Source organism: Exophiala spinifera (genome assembly GCF_000836115.1).
Source record: "Exophiala spinifera strain CBS 89968 unplaced genomic scaffold supercont1.3, whole genome shotgun sequence".
Classification (NCBI taxonomy): Eukaryota; Fungi; Ascomycota; class Eurotiomycetes; order Chaetothyriales; family Herpotrichiellaceae; genus Exophiala; species Exophiala spinifera.
This window is the reverse complement of record NW_015622515.1, coordinates 3,837,036-3,852,144: the sequence shown is the minus strand read 5'-3', so window position 1 is coordinate 3,852,144 and position 15,109 is coordinate 3,837,036. Positions and strand designations below refer to the sequence as shown.

Here is a 15,109-nt window from a genome sequence, read left to right as displayed (position 1 = left end):
TGTCTAGTTTCCTTTCCTAGATGCGTTACCGTTATTTCCAGAACAGAAAATATAGCGATGGCGAGGCTCGCCAACGACTCAGACCTCTTATGAGGATGACGACGTGATATCAGAGCGTATCGAAAGGTGAATGAAGAGTCTATCCAAGCTCTATATTAGTGGTTGATATCTCTGATAACGCTATCTAGTTCATCACATTCCTTGTGCACCTAGTGAGTCCACATCTACTCCTACTATAGTGTAGACGATGAAATTTGTGGACTTTATCAATGGCTCTCGACTTTTGATTGTGCAAGGGCAGATTGGGGTAAAATGTAGAGCTGCGACCGTGACTGAACGTGACCCCGGGTGCGTTAGTGAAATTTTTGATGGGCTCCGTTATTGTCTATACGAGTCTATCTGGCTTCGGATTGCTCCTCACTCTTCACTCTCAACCGTCAACAACATACCCTCAAGATTACCGTCGTCTCTCCATTTTGTGATTATGGAGTTAAAGAGCAAGGCACCTCCACTGTATGGCTGGGCACGCAATGTCTTCTCATTCACCTCGCCCTCATTGTTATAGTACCCCGGAGTGCAATTCTTGAGAAAGTCGGCACGAGTTTCGCTCTTTTGGACTGCATCCGCGACCCAGCCACGTTCTGCCTCCTCAGATGGCTCAATAGTCTTGACTCGGCGCTTCTCACATTCCTGGATGATGTAGATCAGGTGGCTACCCATCTCAACCATGCTATGCGTCCAGTTAGGGTTTGGTGCCGACTGTGCCACTCCCATGAGTAAAAGGTTAGGGAAGCCGCTGACCGCCCAGCCGTGGAATGTCGTGGGTCCGTCCTTCCACTTATCAGACAAAGAAATACCATTGACGCCAGTAATAGGAGCATTGTCTTTTGTGAAGTCTCCCCCAAATTCAAAGCCAGTTGCATATATTATACAGTCGACAGGCCATTCCTTTCCACGGGCGACGATGCCAGACTGAGTCACGCCCTCGACTCCACAACCTCCTGTGTCGATAAGGTAGACATTATCCCTGTTAAAAGCTTCCAGGTATTCATCATGGAAGCACGGACGTTTGCAGAATTGCTGATAATATGGCTTAAGTGCCTCCGCAGTGGCCTTGTTTCTCACAACGTGGTCGATGCGCTCTCGTACGGACTCCATCTTCTTAAAATCGGCCAGCTGCTGACGCTTGGCCATGGCTGCACTGTCAGCTCCATCACCACCGGTGCCGAAGAAACCCGGGGTTGAGCGGATAGCTTCAGTCCAGCCATCGTTCACTAGATCTTGCTGAGTTTCACCGCCGCTGATGATCGTGGTGAAGTTCTGCATCCTTTCTCGCTGCCATCCCGACGGTAGCGCCTTGGCCCAATTATAATCCGTGTTCTTTTGGTTTCGTGCATTAATCGCTGACGGAGTTCGCTGGAATACATACAGCTCCTTGACCCATTTGCTAACTGCCGGCACAATCTGTACGGCCGTAGCGCCGGTTCCGATAATTCCTACCCTCTTATCCTGAAGGTTAACCAACTCGGGCTTGTCTACCGAGCCTCCTGTATATGTATAGTCCCAGCGACTACTGTGGAAGCTTATACCCTCAAAGGAATCAATGCCGGGTATTTCGGGAAATTTCGGAGTATGAAAGGGGCCGGAGGCCGGAATGAACCATTTTGTGAATATATTGTCGTTTCGATTCGTCATGATCCTCCATAGGTGAGCACCCTCATCCCAGGTAGCACTGGTCATCTCAGTCTGCAAGAGGCAGTGGCTATAGAGCTCGTATTTCTCTGCAATTTTCTTAGCGTGGTCATGCAATTCTTTACCAGATGCGTATTTCTTTGTGGGCATGTTGCCTGTTTCTTCAAGGAGTGGCATATAAATATAAGCATCGATGTCGCATTGGATCCCGGGGTAACGATTCCAGTACCTGGGTGTGTTAGCATATGATGGCTGGCGATAGAAAATTTTACTTGCCAAGTTCCACCGACATCGCCACCTCTCTCAATCAAGCATATGTTCTCATGTCCTTGTTGAACAAGGCGAGCTGCAATCTGTAGTCCTGTATAGCCACCTCCAATGATGGTGATATCGTAAACAGCGTTGACCGGACTACGGCTGAAGCCTGGTTCAACATAGGGGTCTTTGAGATAGTTGGCGATCTTCGCGGGGCGGCCAGTGGGCTTTATGGCACACTGATCGATATGCAAACGTTTCGCTCGCTCTTGCTCATATTTTCGCTGTAAAGACTCAACATCAATGCTTTGGTTGGATCCTCCATTTAGAGTGGTGGCTTCAAATTTTTTAGCGTTAGACATGGCGGCGGCTGGATCAAATCGTACACCTACCACTACTGAATTCGGGGATCCTGGTTTCTGATAATGGTACTGGGATATGCCGCTTTGACTTGCACGAGGGTCAGACTTCCCAGGCACCAATTTCCCCGTCCATTTCCGGCACGGAATTCAGTCACTGCTTAGCTGCTTACGGAGCAGGCCCAGAACGGATTTCTCTCTGCTGCGAAGGTGGTGCCATGGCTGCTCTTCATCGTCTCTGCACAGGCCACCAGGTCCATGCTCTGCGAGAATAATTTTTTCAGCCTAGGACCACCGCTGATGAAAGGCGCTTTGTCTAGTGGACTACTAGCTAAGTCACCCCTTCACCCTTACGTTATTGGTAGGGAGCAGCACTTCGGACTACTAGCTAAGTAACCCCTTCACCCTTACGTTATTGGTAGGGAGCAGCACTTCGCCCCATCTCCCTATCACACTAACTAGAGGGGCCCCACGAAATCTTCCCCTCTGCTCTGGGGTAAGATGGACAATTACCCAGGTTGACCTGTACATAATGCCCATATGTGGCTTCTGAAGACATCGTTTGTTGAAGTCGATAGAATTAGATACTAGTTTAGTCTCAGTCAGACCTGCGCAATGAGACACAGCTATCCGCACTCCCTCACAAGTGTTGTTGGGTCGCAGTCACAAGGCTAAAGAGAACCTTCAGCACCAAATGTTCCTCCATTGAATAACTGTTGAAACGAAGGTTTTACGGGGCTTCCGTACGCTCAGAGCCTTGGGTCATAAAAAATCGGAATTAACTCCTGCCCACATCTCTCCCTTTAAAAACCGTATGGTTCCTTCAGCTATGAGCTCCTCGTAACCGGGATTCTCCTACAAGCTCCGAATAACCATCATGACTGAAGACACAATCGATGTGCGTTGACGTCCTTCGTAAATAATTCACGTCCTTGGCTAATGCTCTGCTAGACTGCTCACGGTGAGATCGCAATTGAGGACGACCAAAAGCTACGCCACGTCCTCAGCGCAGCGATAGGCGATGAGGCTACAGAGCATGTCCGTTCCGTTGGCCTGGGATTGGTCATGGAGCCACGCATGGTAGCTATGGCCTGTTCCAATTCTGTTGATACTGTCACTAACGAAATCTGCTATAGATGATGGTCATTTTTGCCATGATCATGGGGCAGTTCGCTGGAATCTGGGGGTTTACTCTGCCAGCAGGCATTCTTCCCTTTATAGAAGAAGACATAGGTATCATTCATTTCTCATACTTGTGTACTGTCACAGTGCGCACACTGATCTCTCATCCCAGGTGGAAGTTCCAACTCAGCTCTATTCTCAATCGTTTGGACTATGGGAAACTCGGTGGGATACGCACTCGTCGGTCGACTCTCCGACATCTTCGGAAGAAGATGGTGGATGATAGGATTCAATGCTCTAGGTCTTGTTGGAGGCGCGTTTTGCTGCCGACTCCTGCTCATAGGAAACTAACACCGATAACAGGCATAGTTGCCGGCAGAGCTCAGCGGATTGATGTTCTCATTGGATCGAACGTAAGTCCGCCTAGTCTGGACCATGCTTAACAAACCTTGCTAATGCTGAAAAGGTCTTACTGGGCCTCTCCTCAGGAGGACAGTTCTCAATGCAATTCATGTCGGCTGGTAAGCAATATTTAACTCGAGCCTCGACTCAACGCATCAAGCTAACCTTGACTAGAATTGGTACCTAATAGACACAAACTCGCTATGCTAGGACTCGTTGTTTTTGGCTGCTTTCCCTCTCTAGCCATCGGCTCTTTCCTCGGTACATAGACATACAAAAGAGTGCCATTCAAAGCTGACGCTATCAATACAGGCAGAGCTGTGCTCGAGGGAGCCTCCTGGCGCTGGATCTATTACATTTATTCAATCTCTTGCGGTATGTTGGAACCCTCGACAAAGTCAGTACCGTAAGATTGATGAGTGGGTAGCCTGCGCTGTCGGGCTTCATTTCTTCTTCTACCACCCAAAAGAACCCGTACTTCCCAAGTCCAGGCTGCAACTGCTCAAGGAGCTTGACTTCATCGGTCTTTTCCTCTTTGTTTCCAGCATTGCATTATTTGTCCTAGGTATTTCTTTAGGGGGAAATCCGTATCCATGGGACTCCGGTAATTCCATCTTCCCTCTGTTATGGCCGTTGCTAACCAAGCTGGTAGCCAAGGTGCTAGGACCTTTAGTATCTGGTGTGGTTGCATCAATCGGATTCTTCGCTTGGGGTTTGATGAATCTTCAGGTGCGAGACTGACCAAACTAACCCGTTATCAGAGCTTCACATGCCGATAAGCAGACAATTCATGCGCGTACAACTACTGAAGGACCTGAGAGGTTTTGCTGGCATTGTGGTGTGTGGTGCAATGGGCGGCCTGATCTTTTTCGGCCTAAGTGTTGCTTGGCCAAGTGGTGAGCTGCGTTCCCGTGGGCACCGCTAATCAGACTAATAACTTTCCACAGAGGTCTACTATGTTTATGCAACATCCACTGACTGGTCAAACAATGCCTGGCGCACCACGAGCTTAGGAATCGGCATATGGGTTGGGGACTGTTTTGTTTCACCGCTCATCGGCATCTTCAAGTATGCAAAATGGCAGCTGGTTGTTTATGCGGGCCTCCTCACTCTCTTCTTGGGTATCGCCTCTCTATGCACTCCCAATGATGTCGCTCTCGGGATTGCCATGTCCGGTCTAGCTGGAGTTGTAACAGGTCCGTTCGAACAAGCCCCGGCAGCACTCTCACAACTCTTCGTGGAGGATGAGGATCTGGGAATGGCATTCAGTAAGTAGTCTTCCGGGTGGAGCTTGCTCTACTTGTGAAGTGTTGATTCTGACTTTTTTCACTAATCAGGCTTGTTTGGTGGCCTGAGAAGTGCCTTTGGGGCGATTGGTAGTGCTGTGTTCCTGTCTATTATTCACAGTAAGCATCGCACACTTCAAGAGTCTGGTAAGATGGTCATACTGATTCCACATAATATAGACAAGGTCCCTGAACAGCTAGCCATACACATCGGTGCTGTTGCCGCCTCGCATAATATCAGCGCCTCCGAAATTCCTCTCATCATTCAAGAGCTCTCAGAAGGTCAAATCTCATCCTTGCTCAAGATCCCAGGAGTTGATGCTTCAGTCATTGGGGAGCTCGCTTATGCTTCACGTTGGGCCTACGCTGATGCTTACAAAGTGGCTTACTACGCCGCTGTGGCATTTGGAGCTGCAACATTCCTGGTGACCTTGACCTTGCGGGATCTTGATTACCTTTTGACCGATCACGTCCCAAGAACAATCGCGCATAACGCGGCCGAGGCACGGATTCATGACGAAAAAGAAGTCCGAATTCATCACGAGGAGGAAATACCGGCAACGGCTACGACCCCGATAGCCTAAAATACGTCGCGAACGTTGCTGGCATTACTTGCCAGCTCATTGTCAGAAGTGAGTTCGGTTATGGTACGCTCCGTTGGGAACACCTGTGAAGGCAAACACATATAACATAGTTGGGGCTATGTTCCCCCTCTTGTTGTCGCATGCTAGGACAGATGAATTTGAAGTGTCCTTTACATGCGTTGACTCACTTTGCAGTCAACCTTTAGGCTCTTTGTTTCGTTTAGTCCGTTCATGCCACAAAGTGCCTGCATTTGTTGGATACCCTAAATGCACCTTATAAAGTCGATTGCTCAGCTGCTCCTAGCTTCCTTCTTGAGGACTACCATTGCGGACTACAAAACACTGTGCAACCTTTTCAAATGCCAGAAATGGGAGCGCTACAAGGCTTCCTGTGTGAGCATCAAATCTGTATGCCTGACTTGTGAGTTTCATGTACAGCCCTAATTGCTAGTATTGAAATTCACCTGATGGGCTGATCGATAAAGCCGCGTTCCTATAAGTTAACAAATAAATGAGACGATAGGCACGTGGCCGCACGTAGAAGACCGGTGAGTGCTATCTCTGTTTCAAAACTTTAGATTTGATTAATGATCTCAACTTGTGGTTTCAGATGCGTGTACAAAGCGTCATAATTCTCACATATTCCTATATAATACTGACAACCACAGGAGATATTCCGAAGGTGTTTGTCACGAGACGCCTAGATCTCGCTGGGAACGGTCAGATCAAGCGACTCAGTGAGCAAAGGACGAAGTAAGGAAGCGTACCATCTAGCATAGCTGGAAGTACACTTCCGAACAGAGGCAAGCTTACAACAAGTATTGCCCTCCCGAACTACATAGGGACGACTTCTTCGCTTGAAGCGAAGAAGTCGTTGTTACAGAGGATTGTCAAAATAGACTACGTTGCATCAACTATTTCACTATATCACTATAGGGCTATTCACAGTGAAGGTCCTGACATTGATGGAGTCAATAAATCATTAGCCCTCGCTCTCTGTAGCGCAGCCTGCCGATCCTAGGCCTTGACTACTTGAAATCCCTCCCAGTTTTTCAATGCGGCTGTTATGACAGAGTTGTAGGTATCGACGCCCTCCATGTACAACATGGGTTCCTTGAGCTTGCCAGGGACATTCCCTCCATTCCACCAACTATCTGTTTCGGGATAGAGGGTCAAATTGCACACCTCTTGGATTCGTTCTCGCCACTTTTGGGCTGCTGCTGGATCCGGAGTAATCGATTTAATGTGCTGCTCTTGCATCGCCTCAAGGGCAGCCGCAATCCAGTCCACCTGGATTTCTATAAGAGGCGGGCCGTTCGCCAGCGCAGTCGGCGCTTGTGGTGAGTAAACCATAAACAAATTTGGATTTTCAGGTATTGTGAGTCCGAGATGAGTTGAAATTCCCTTTTTCCATCGTTCGTTCAAGGAGATACCATCTTTTCCCACGATCCCGGCGTCGAGAAGGGACCCGGTGATAGCGTCATAGCCTGTCGCGAGAATGACAACATCGAAGTCGGCGTCGAAGCTGGCCTCTCCGCCGAAACGGATCCCTGTCTCGGTGAAGTGATCGATGGGATTTCTTTTCAGACTGACGAGCTTCACATTATCTCTGTCGATCATCTCGTAGTAATCTCTTTCAAGACTGGGTCGTTTGGTGCCGAACCAGTGAGGTTGCTCCAGTGGCGCCACAATATCTCTCTTCTCGACGTTCTTGACGCGCTGCCGTGTCTTTTCGACCCAGAACTTATAAATCTCTCGGTTCGCATCTTTATTAAATATCATCTCCATGTAGTTGCCTCCCATGAAACTGAAACCTCCGCGTTTCCATAACAACTCCCACCAGTCTTGTCGTTCTTCGGGAGTGGATTCAAAGTACCCTTTTGGAGCAGGATCGTAGGGGAATCCCGACTTAGAGCCCTTTGCCGCATGAAGCCACGATTGGTAAAAGTTCTTGTTCATCTCTTGCTCCTCAATAGTGAGAGCTCTTTGTCGAATTGGAAGTGAGAGGTTCGGAGTTCGAATGCAAGCTGTGACTTCGCAGTCCTCGCGCGCAAGAGTCTGCACAATCTGCAAGCCAGTCGCTCCACTCCCGATAACACAAATTCTCTTTCCGGTAACATCGAGGTTGCTAGGGTATCTGGCGGAATGCACGATGAGGCCCTTGTACTGAGGCATGTTCTTGAAATCTGGGGAATGCGTCTTGTAGGACGAACCCGTAGCCATCACAAGGTATGTGCAAGTAGCTGTCTCTCCGTCAGCTGACCTGATTTTCCATTTCCCTGAATCACTATCGTAAGTGGCTCCAACTATAATGGTGTTGAAATAGGTATCTTTGCTCAGGTCCAGTGCCTTGTCAGCGTGCTTGAAGTACTCGCGAAGTTCTACGTGGTCTGGGAAACGCTCCGAAAAGTTCCAATCCCTGTACACTTCAGGGATGGAAAGACAATAATATGGAGTCTCGCTGTCAACGCGAGCTCCAGGATATCGGTTCCAGAACCACGTTCCTCCGAATGCGGCACCAGCCTCGATCAAATTGACCTTCATACCGAGTTTACGGAACTTGTACATTCCATAAATCCCTCCAAAGCCTCCCCCCACGATAATTATATCGGTATCGAGCTTGTTAAAGCTGGGGCGACCATTGCTCGCGGAGTCATGCACGCCTGTGTGTATATCAGAAATTTTACATTCCTTCGGAAAAGAAAGTTTGGCTTACCATTTACAGTTGGCTCTGGTGTAGACATGTTTGGTGGAACGCTGGTCATGTTGGACAAGAATTTCTATAGGTTACGATTGCGTAGAATACTACTACATGGGACAATTTCGACGAAAGGATCTCTCTCTCTTTTGATATCCTATGAGACATTGTCAAAATTTGAGAATTCCGGCTGAAATCCCCTAGCACGTTACTATAGGCGGGATTTCCGACGAAGAACCGGTCTGGGCTCCTATGGAAATGAAGAGCCGATACTCTTCTTCATCCTGAGAGCCTGGTCTAGATCAGCTGATATCTGGTGGTCTGGTCTTCACTGTGCCTGATGTCTGTCGCTTCCTTGTCAAATCCCCTGCTGATCTAGTCTTCCGCAAGTGCGAATTTGCGTCGAAGTTCTGCTCGTTCTAGTCATTGTGATTCAAACTCTTCGTCCAATAACTTTCATTACGGAAGCTGCTTCGTGCTGATTTAGAGCTAAAGGAGGCTACATGAGTAAGTTGTTGCAGGTCTCGCATTCTGATAACGCGAAAATGAAACGCCATAAATTGACAAGAGGTTCTCTCGGTAATAATACGGTTTAAGGAATTCCTGACCGTGATGTACAATATTATACGCCGCTCCATTTTGCTCGACAGATACACATTGCCTCTGATTTGTGCCTACAGCAGTGGTAGTTATTAGGCCATAAGGTGTCTATACCATAGCTGATAAGCAGAAACTTCCGAAGGAAGATCAATAACCAGTTTCGACTGCCGCGTGATCGGTCGAAATATGGTGCTAAACGCTAATAATGGAGAAATTGACAACCCAGAGTTCACCCGCCTTAGCTGGCACAAAGGGTTGACAGAGGCTGTCGAGAGGCTCTCTAAACCCGGCCTAAGCTAACCCTCCTGTAGAGCCAACTATGTAAAATTAGGGGACGACTTCGCCCCACTTGAGCAGGTAGCCAACAGTCCCACCCTCGCGTCAGTTTTGAGTGCCAGAAAACTCATGTATGCTTGCGATTGTGAACACAGCACTGATGGCCTCTGTCCCTGGTAGCAGTAACACTTCTAGCAACCGTCCGGAGCGCTACAGGGTAGCGATACCAGAGGACCAACTCAATGATTTAAAGTCCAGGTTGGCAAGGACAAAACTTCCGGATGAACTAGAGGGCTCAGGGTGGAATTATGGAGTGCCTCTGAGTGACATACGCCGACTGATTGAGTACTGGAAAAATGTTTTCGACTGGAGAATCCAGGAGCAAAAACTAAACCTCCAGCCGCACTTCCACGCTCCTATCACCGTAGATGGAGGCCATGGAACTCTGGACATACACTTTACTCACTGGAGGTGTCAGTCTGAACGAGCAATACCTCTTCTGTTTATTCATGGATGTGAGTTACATAAGCTCCGTTTACCGAAGTATTGCTGAAACTATGCATCAGGGCCCGGTCATTTTTCGGAGAGTTCCAAGATGTGTCCACTTCTAACTGACTCAAGTCGACCCGGACCCAAATTTCATGTTGTATCTCCTTCACTGCCCAACTTTGGATTCTCCCAAGCAGTTAGCACTCCAGGATTTGGAATTAAACAATATGCAGAGATCTGTCATAAGTTGATGAAGAATCTCGGTTATCATTCATATGGTTAGCCTCCGATCTTACTTGTTTGACTCAGTTTTACTAATTCGGAGTCTCAAGTGACTCAAGGTGGAGACTGGGGCTTCACTATATCTCGGGCCATTGGAATGCTATACCCTGAATCTTGTCGAGCCTCACATATTAACATGGTACCGGCTAAACCACCAACACTTCTCTCGAACCCGTGGAAGTATATCAAAACTTTAACCACCCCTCTATCCAGAGCCGATAAAAATCGTATATCCCGCCATCAACAATTTCTGGAGACAGGAACAGGGTATAGCGTGTTACAGTCAACGAAGCCGCAAACTCTTGCATATGCTCTGGCCGATAGCCCTGTTGCTTTGACTGCCTGGATCTGGGAGAAGCTTCACGACTGGTCCGACAATTACCCTTGGACAGACGACGAGATTTTGACCTGGGTGTCTATTTACTGGTTTTCTACGGCAGGTCCAGGTGCCAGTTTAAGGATATATTTTGAGTTTAACTCTGCTCGAGATCCTTCTCTATCTGAGGGCTATTTCTCTGGCTGGGTTCCAGAAGTTAAATATGGGGTTGCTCATATGCCCGGAGAGATTGTCGATGCTCCTAGTCTATGGACACAAACTCTGGGAGATGTAATCTATGAAAGTGAAGCTGAATATGGAGGCCACTTTGCAGCATGGGAGAACCCCGAGTTCATTGCCGAGGATGTGAAGAATATGTTTAAGGGTCTGAAAGAGAGCATATATAGCTGAGGGGACTTCGTTCTTAGTACGCTTGAGCGTCCGGTTGCTTAAGGTGAAACTGAAGATGAGAAGTTGCGAACCCGAGTCAAACCTTGTTCCCTCCTTGCGAAGACAATTTTGAAGGCATGTGCAGACACATTACTCGCAACCAGCTACCGTATATGGGTGCACACCGGAATCTCACGTCCTCCCCGGGAATTGGGCGGAACGGAATATGAGCGTGTTTAATTTCGGACCAGCACATCCCTATCTTGACTTTAACGTGCTGATTGTAGTCTCACAGTCTTGGAATCTTCAAGGTACCTTACTGAAAGTCAAGGCGGATAGAAGTAACAGACAGTGCTATCGACGATGGTTTCGTTGGCAGGCAAGGCCTTCGTCCTTACTGGAGGTGGCTCGGGTATCGGGCTGGCCACAGCACGAGTCCTGGCGTCCAGAGGGGCTTCATTATACGTTGGAGACGTTAACGCCGCCGCTCTCGAGGCTTCCCTCCCCAGTATCATTCATACAGCGACAGCTGCGGCTTCCATCAAAACATCCTCTCTGGACGTTCGGAATCGGACTGACGTACGAGAGTTCATGAAAAAGGCCAAGGCAGAGTTTGGACGTCTCCATGGCGCTGCCAACATCGCGGGCGTGACAGGGAAAGGCATGGGTGTCTCGAAGACGTGGGAGCTAGATACGGATGAATATGAATTCGTTATGGCTGTCAATGCGCGAGGAGTTTTCAATTGTCTAGCAGAGCAATTGAGGCCTGGGGTCCTACCAGAAGGAAGCAGTATCGTCAACATGGCCAGCGTCAACAGCTTCAAGGCCCTCGATTGCGCCAGCCCTTACGTCGCGAGTAAGCACGCTGTCGTTGGCCTCACCAAGACAGCCGCGCTCGAGGCTGGACCCAGAGACATTCGCGTCAATGGAGTAGCTCCGTGAGTACTACGTCGCTTCCGTTTCCGGGTATGGGCGGTTGTTCAGACAACGAAAACTAACTACATAATATTCAGGGGCACCGTCGAAACACCCATGCTGCGGAAATTCATGGAACAACCCGACTGCAGCTTCAAAATCTCCACTCCAATCGCGAGACCTGCACAGGCTGAAGAGGTCGGGAGACTAGTAGCTTTCTTGCTTTCTGATGATAGTACTTTTATCACGGGGGCAACTTACAGCATCGACGGAGGTTGGACGGTTTGAGGGAATTCAACTCCCCGAGTAGTTTGGCACTCAGTATTATGCAGCCAACACGACGAATCACAAAGTGAAATGTCATATGCTATTTCCGGGATTCCGGCCGTGTCTATCAATCATCTAGTCTTTACCTCTCCTGACCCACCAATGTGGCTGCGACTTCGTTCATTGTGGTGGCGCCACAAGAACCTGAGGTTCCACACGCACCCCTCTCCGTGCTTACCCGCATCCCCACGGCTTGGCTAGTCCCCAGCTTTGTCTAACCCCGCGCGACAGAAAGCTGAACTTCTTTCTCCTCTTCCACCTCAGACCCTAACGAGAATTTCGCACCACAGCTTCGCGAGGGTCCTAATTGTTGCGGACAATACAACAAAACTTTCCGTATCCTTGCCAATCTCACACACCCGTAGTTGTTCTGTGCGGAGCGACCATCCATTGATTCCCATTCGAAGTCAAGTCCCTATATCTCAGCAGCATGAGCCCTCGGAGTCAGAGTGACCTTGGGCGCCAGCGCAGTCGAGCGACGATTGCATGTTCCACATGCCGATTACGCAGAAGTAGAGTTCGTCAAGTATTCTCCGTGTGACTCGGGTTCTAAATCCTTGCTAACACATTCGCGTTGTACCACACAGTGTTTAAAAACCGAGGGCGAATCTCGATGCCAGTACTGTCGGCAGAACGACATAGCGTGCGTTATCGACGACAACGATGGGCGTAAACGGTAGGTCCTCTGATATTGGACTCGAGATAGCCCTTATGGCTGACCCCGTTCGATGATGCGTAGCCAGATATCGAAGGTGGAGGTTTCCGCCCTTAAGCAGCGACTCGCGCTGCTGGAAGGAAAACTGATGCCGCAGAAACTCCCCAGCAAAGATGACCAAAATGAACGAGCGCCACTCACTAGAATGTCAGAGCAGCAACAACGGTGCAGGCATCAGTCTCAGGAAAAATCATACAGAGCCATGCCAGCTACTGCGAACTCGGGTAGCCCGCCCGTATCCTCGGTATCGTCAAAACCTCCACAGACACCTTCTAGTCGAGAACTTGTGGACAGTGTCGTGATAACCCGTGGTCATTGGAGCCGTGAGGGCTCCAATGGCCAGCGGCGCTACTTTAGACCAAACAGCAACGCTGTCCATCTCTATGCCAACATGATTCACAAAACCACTCTAGCCTCGTTCGACAACGAATGTATCAATGCGATCCGCTTGGTACCTCCTGATTCTCAGGAGTACCTTATGAATCTCTACTGGACTCAGAGCAATAATATACTCCCGGTGGTTGATAAGGAAGCTTTTATGAAAGACCGCACAAGCAATCAACACGCCAACTACTCTCCGTTTCTTCATCTTTGTATCTTAGCCACGGGTTTTGGCTATTCAGACAAGGGGCGACCCGAGCTTAAGAGTCTCTTAATGCCAAACTTGTCCGAGAATGTCCTTGAACGTGAGCTGCGTCGCTTGGCCGTGGTTGAGGTCGACCGGCCTCAGGGGATGCGTAGTATTCAAGCTCTGCTCCTCTTAGGCCGGCTTGAATGCATGGCTGGACGTGAAAATGCAGGTTGGCTGTACAGCAGTAAGTCGGAATCTACTTTCTAAGTCTTTGTGCTCCTGACTGACCAATGCAGGCTTGGCCCATCGACTCACGTTTGACTTCGGTCTGCACTTGGACGTTACTGGCCTCGAAGTATCCGAAAGAGACTTGCAGACCCGACGAATTGTCCTGTGGGCTTGTGTGATCAGTGACCGGTGAGGCTTCCTCTACTCCCACCTTGTGATTAATCCACCTAACGTAGCATTCATTTAGCATCTGGAGCCTTTATTCCGGCAGACCACCATCAATTGATCTCGACGAAATATCCAAGTCTGTACGATCGCCTTTTGAGCTTAACATCAGCTCTCTAAGCAGTTTAGAATGTCAAATATACGGTCATTTGGTGTCACTGCTCTCGATAGGAGGGAAGATAATGCCCCGTGGAAAGGATGATGTGACCACAGATTTCGCGACATTAATGTCTCTGGATCAGGAGCTAGAGATCTGGCATTCCAAGCTCCCAGAAGCTCTCAAGTGGCAACCCAGCAACTGGGCATCAGCTCCGACGAGCTTGTTTCACCTCCAGTAAGTCATCGTACCTTCTCTATTGAAATTGAATCCAGAGACTGACAACTGGAACAAGTCAGCAATATCACACTATACTTATTTTGTTGCACAAACCATTTGCTACGTTCGACTCTTACCTCGGAGGCACCAGGAGTGGCAGCTCCAGCAGTCTAGAAACTTCTCTCAAAGGCCACTGTGTGGTGCACTGTCGGAGCAAATGCCTTGACCACGCAATGTCAGTCTCAAGGATCTTAAACAAGTCTCACAGTCGCTCGAAGGAACTTCCAACCTTTGTAACTGGGATCGAACACGCAAGCATTGCAGCTGCAGCCTTGGTGGCGTCTCTATTGTGCATGAGCGATGCGAAAGAAAGAATCAAGCCATTGAAACATCTCTACTCACTGATCGGTACACTACACATGATGGACAGCATCCAGGCTAACGCAAAGGGAATTGCCGCCGTGCTTCAGGCAATGATTGATGACAATGACTGGGATCTGTTGCTTGATGAAGAAGAAGATGACTTCCACCCCTCGTCCCTATATGCTCGGTGCCGACAAAAGCGCAGCAGCAGCAATTCCGGGTATCAAGAGCAGCCACAAGCTAAAAGGGAGAGAGTGACAGACCAGACTTCGCTCAAAACGCAGAGCCTACAGGGCTCTGGCCCCAGTGCACATGCTGAGAATGGCGCCACGTTGTCCAACGAAATGTTAACTGACCCGCCAGCGTCGCCACCTCGAATGCTCGGGCGGACCCTTTCCGCAGTCGATAATGATTTGGGCACGAGTTTGAGTTCTATAGGTGTATCAAATATCGGGATTACCACCACCGACATTCCAGAGGGCAGCCCGTTCTTTTTCTCGAACCATGAAAGTGGTGTTGATTTCTCTTTCATGCAGCCACTTTCGTGGGATTCCTTCTGCGATTCCAGTTTCGTCCGAAACATGACGCTCACTGCGCCCTCCGATGGACCTGTCTCCATGACTCTGGACGGAGACGATTCTACCGACCTCTGATAGAAGGTCCCTGGAAGAATCGGCAAATACTTGTGCCTGGTCATC

General features: G+C 49.0%; 6 protein-coding genes across 6 annotated transcripts; 4 read left to right on the top strand and 2 right to left on the bottom strand.

Annotated features, from left to right (window-relative positions):
- Nucleotides 1-417: 417 nt before the first annotated feature.
- Nucleotides 418-2,309, bottom strand: PV08_05149 (uncharacterized protein; the record flags this gene model as incomplete). Its single annotated transcript, XM_016379493.1, has 2 exons — nucleotides 418-1,746; nucleotides 1,818-2,309. 2 exons carry the CDS (start codon nucleotides 2,307-2,309, stop codon nucleotides 418-420), a joined length of 1,821 nt encoding a protein of 606 aa, XP_016238170.1.
- Nucleotides 2,310-3,183: 874 nt separating this feature from the next.
- Nucleotides 3,184-5,700, top strand: PV08_05148 (uncharacterized protein; the record flags this gene model as incomplete). Its single annotated transcript, XM_016379492.1, has 14 exons — nucleotides 3,184-3,204; nucleotides 3,258-3,386; nucleotides 3,443-3,539; nucleotides 3,601-3,745; nucleotides 3,772-3,841; nucleotides 3,895-3,949; nucleotides 4,005-4,091; nucleotides 4,143-4,205; nucleotides 4,258-4,434; nucleotides 4,483-4,542; nucleotides 4,592-4,726; nucleotides 4,778-5,098; nucleotides 5,168-5,236; nucleotides 5,297-5,700. 14 exons carry the CDS (start codon nucleotides 3,184-3,186, stop codon nucleotides 5,698-5,700), a joined length of 1,833 nt encoding a protein of 610 aa, XP_016238169.1.
- A 1,017-nt stretch (nucleotides 5,701-6,717) lies between these two features.
- PV08_05147 (uncharacterized protein) lies at nucleotides 6,718-8,465 on the bottom strand (the record flags this gene model as incomplete). The annotated part of the gene is made up of 2 exons (XM_016379491.1): nucleotides 6,718-8,363; nucleotides 8,417-8,465. 2 exons carry the CDS (start codon nucleotides 8,463-8,465, stop codon nucleotides 6,718-6,720), a joined length of 1,695 nt encoding a protein of 564 aa, XP_016238168.1.
- Nucleotides 8,466-9,434: 969 nt separating this feature from the next.
- Nucleotides 9,435-10,772, top strand: PV08_05146 (uncharacterized protein; the record flags this gene model as incomplete). Its single annotated transcript, XM_016379490.1, has 3 exons — nucleotides 9,435-9,789; nucleotides 9,841-10,041; nucleotides 10,096-10,772. The coding sequence occupies 3 exons, from the start codon at nucleotides 9,435-9,437 to the stop codon at nucleotides 10,770-10,772; spliced, it is 1,233 nt and encodes a 410-aa protein (XP_016238167.1).
- Nucleotides 10,773-11,114: 342 nt separating this feature from the next.
- PV08_05145 (uncharacterized protein) lies at nucleotides 11,115-11,954 on the top strand (the record flags this gene model as incomplete). The annotated part of the gene is made up of 2 exons (XM_016379489.1): nucleotides 11,115-11,689; nucleotides 11,765-11,954. The coding sequence occupies 2 exons, from the start codon at nucleotides 11,115-11,117 to the stop codon at nucleotides 11,952-11,954; spliced, it is 765 nt and encodes a 254-aa protein (XP_016238166.1).
- A 956-nt stretch (nucleotides 11,955-12,910) lies between these two features.
- Nucleotides 12,911-15,064, top strand: PV08_05144 (uncharacterized protein; the record flags this gene model as incomplete). The annotated part of the gene is made up of 4 exons (XM_016379488.1): nucleotides 12,911-13,523; nucleotides 13,576-13,696; nucleotides 13,755-14,066; nucleotides 14,125-15,064. 4 exons carry the CDS (start codon nucleotides 12,911-12,913, stop codon nucleotides 15,062-15,064), a joined length of 1,986 nt encoding a protein of 661 aa, XP_016238165.1.
- Between the last annotated feature and the right edge of the window lie 45 nt (nucleotides 15,065-15,109).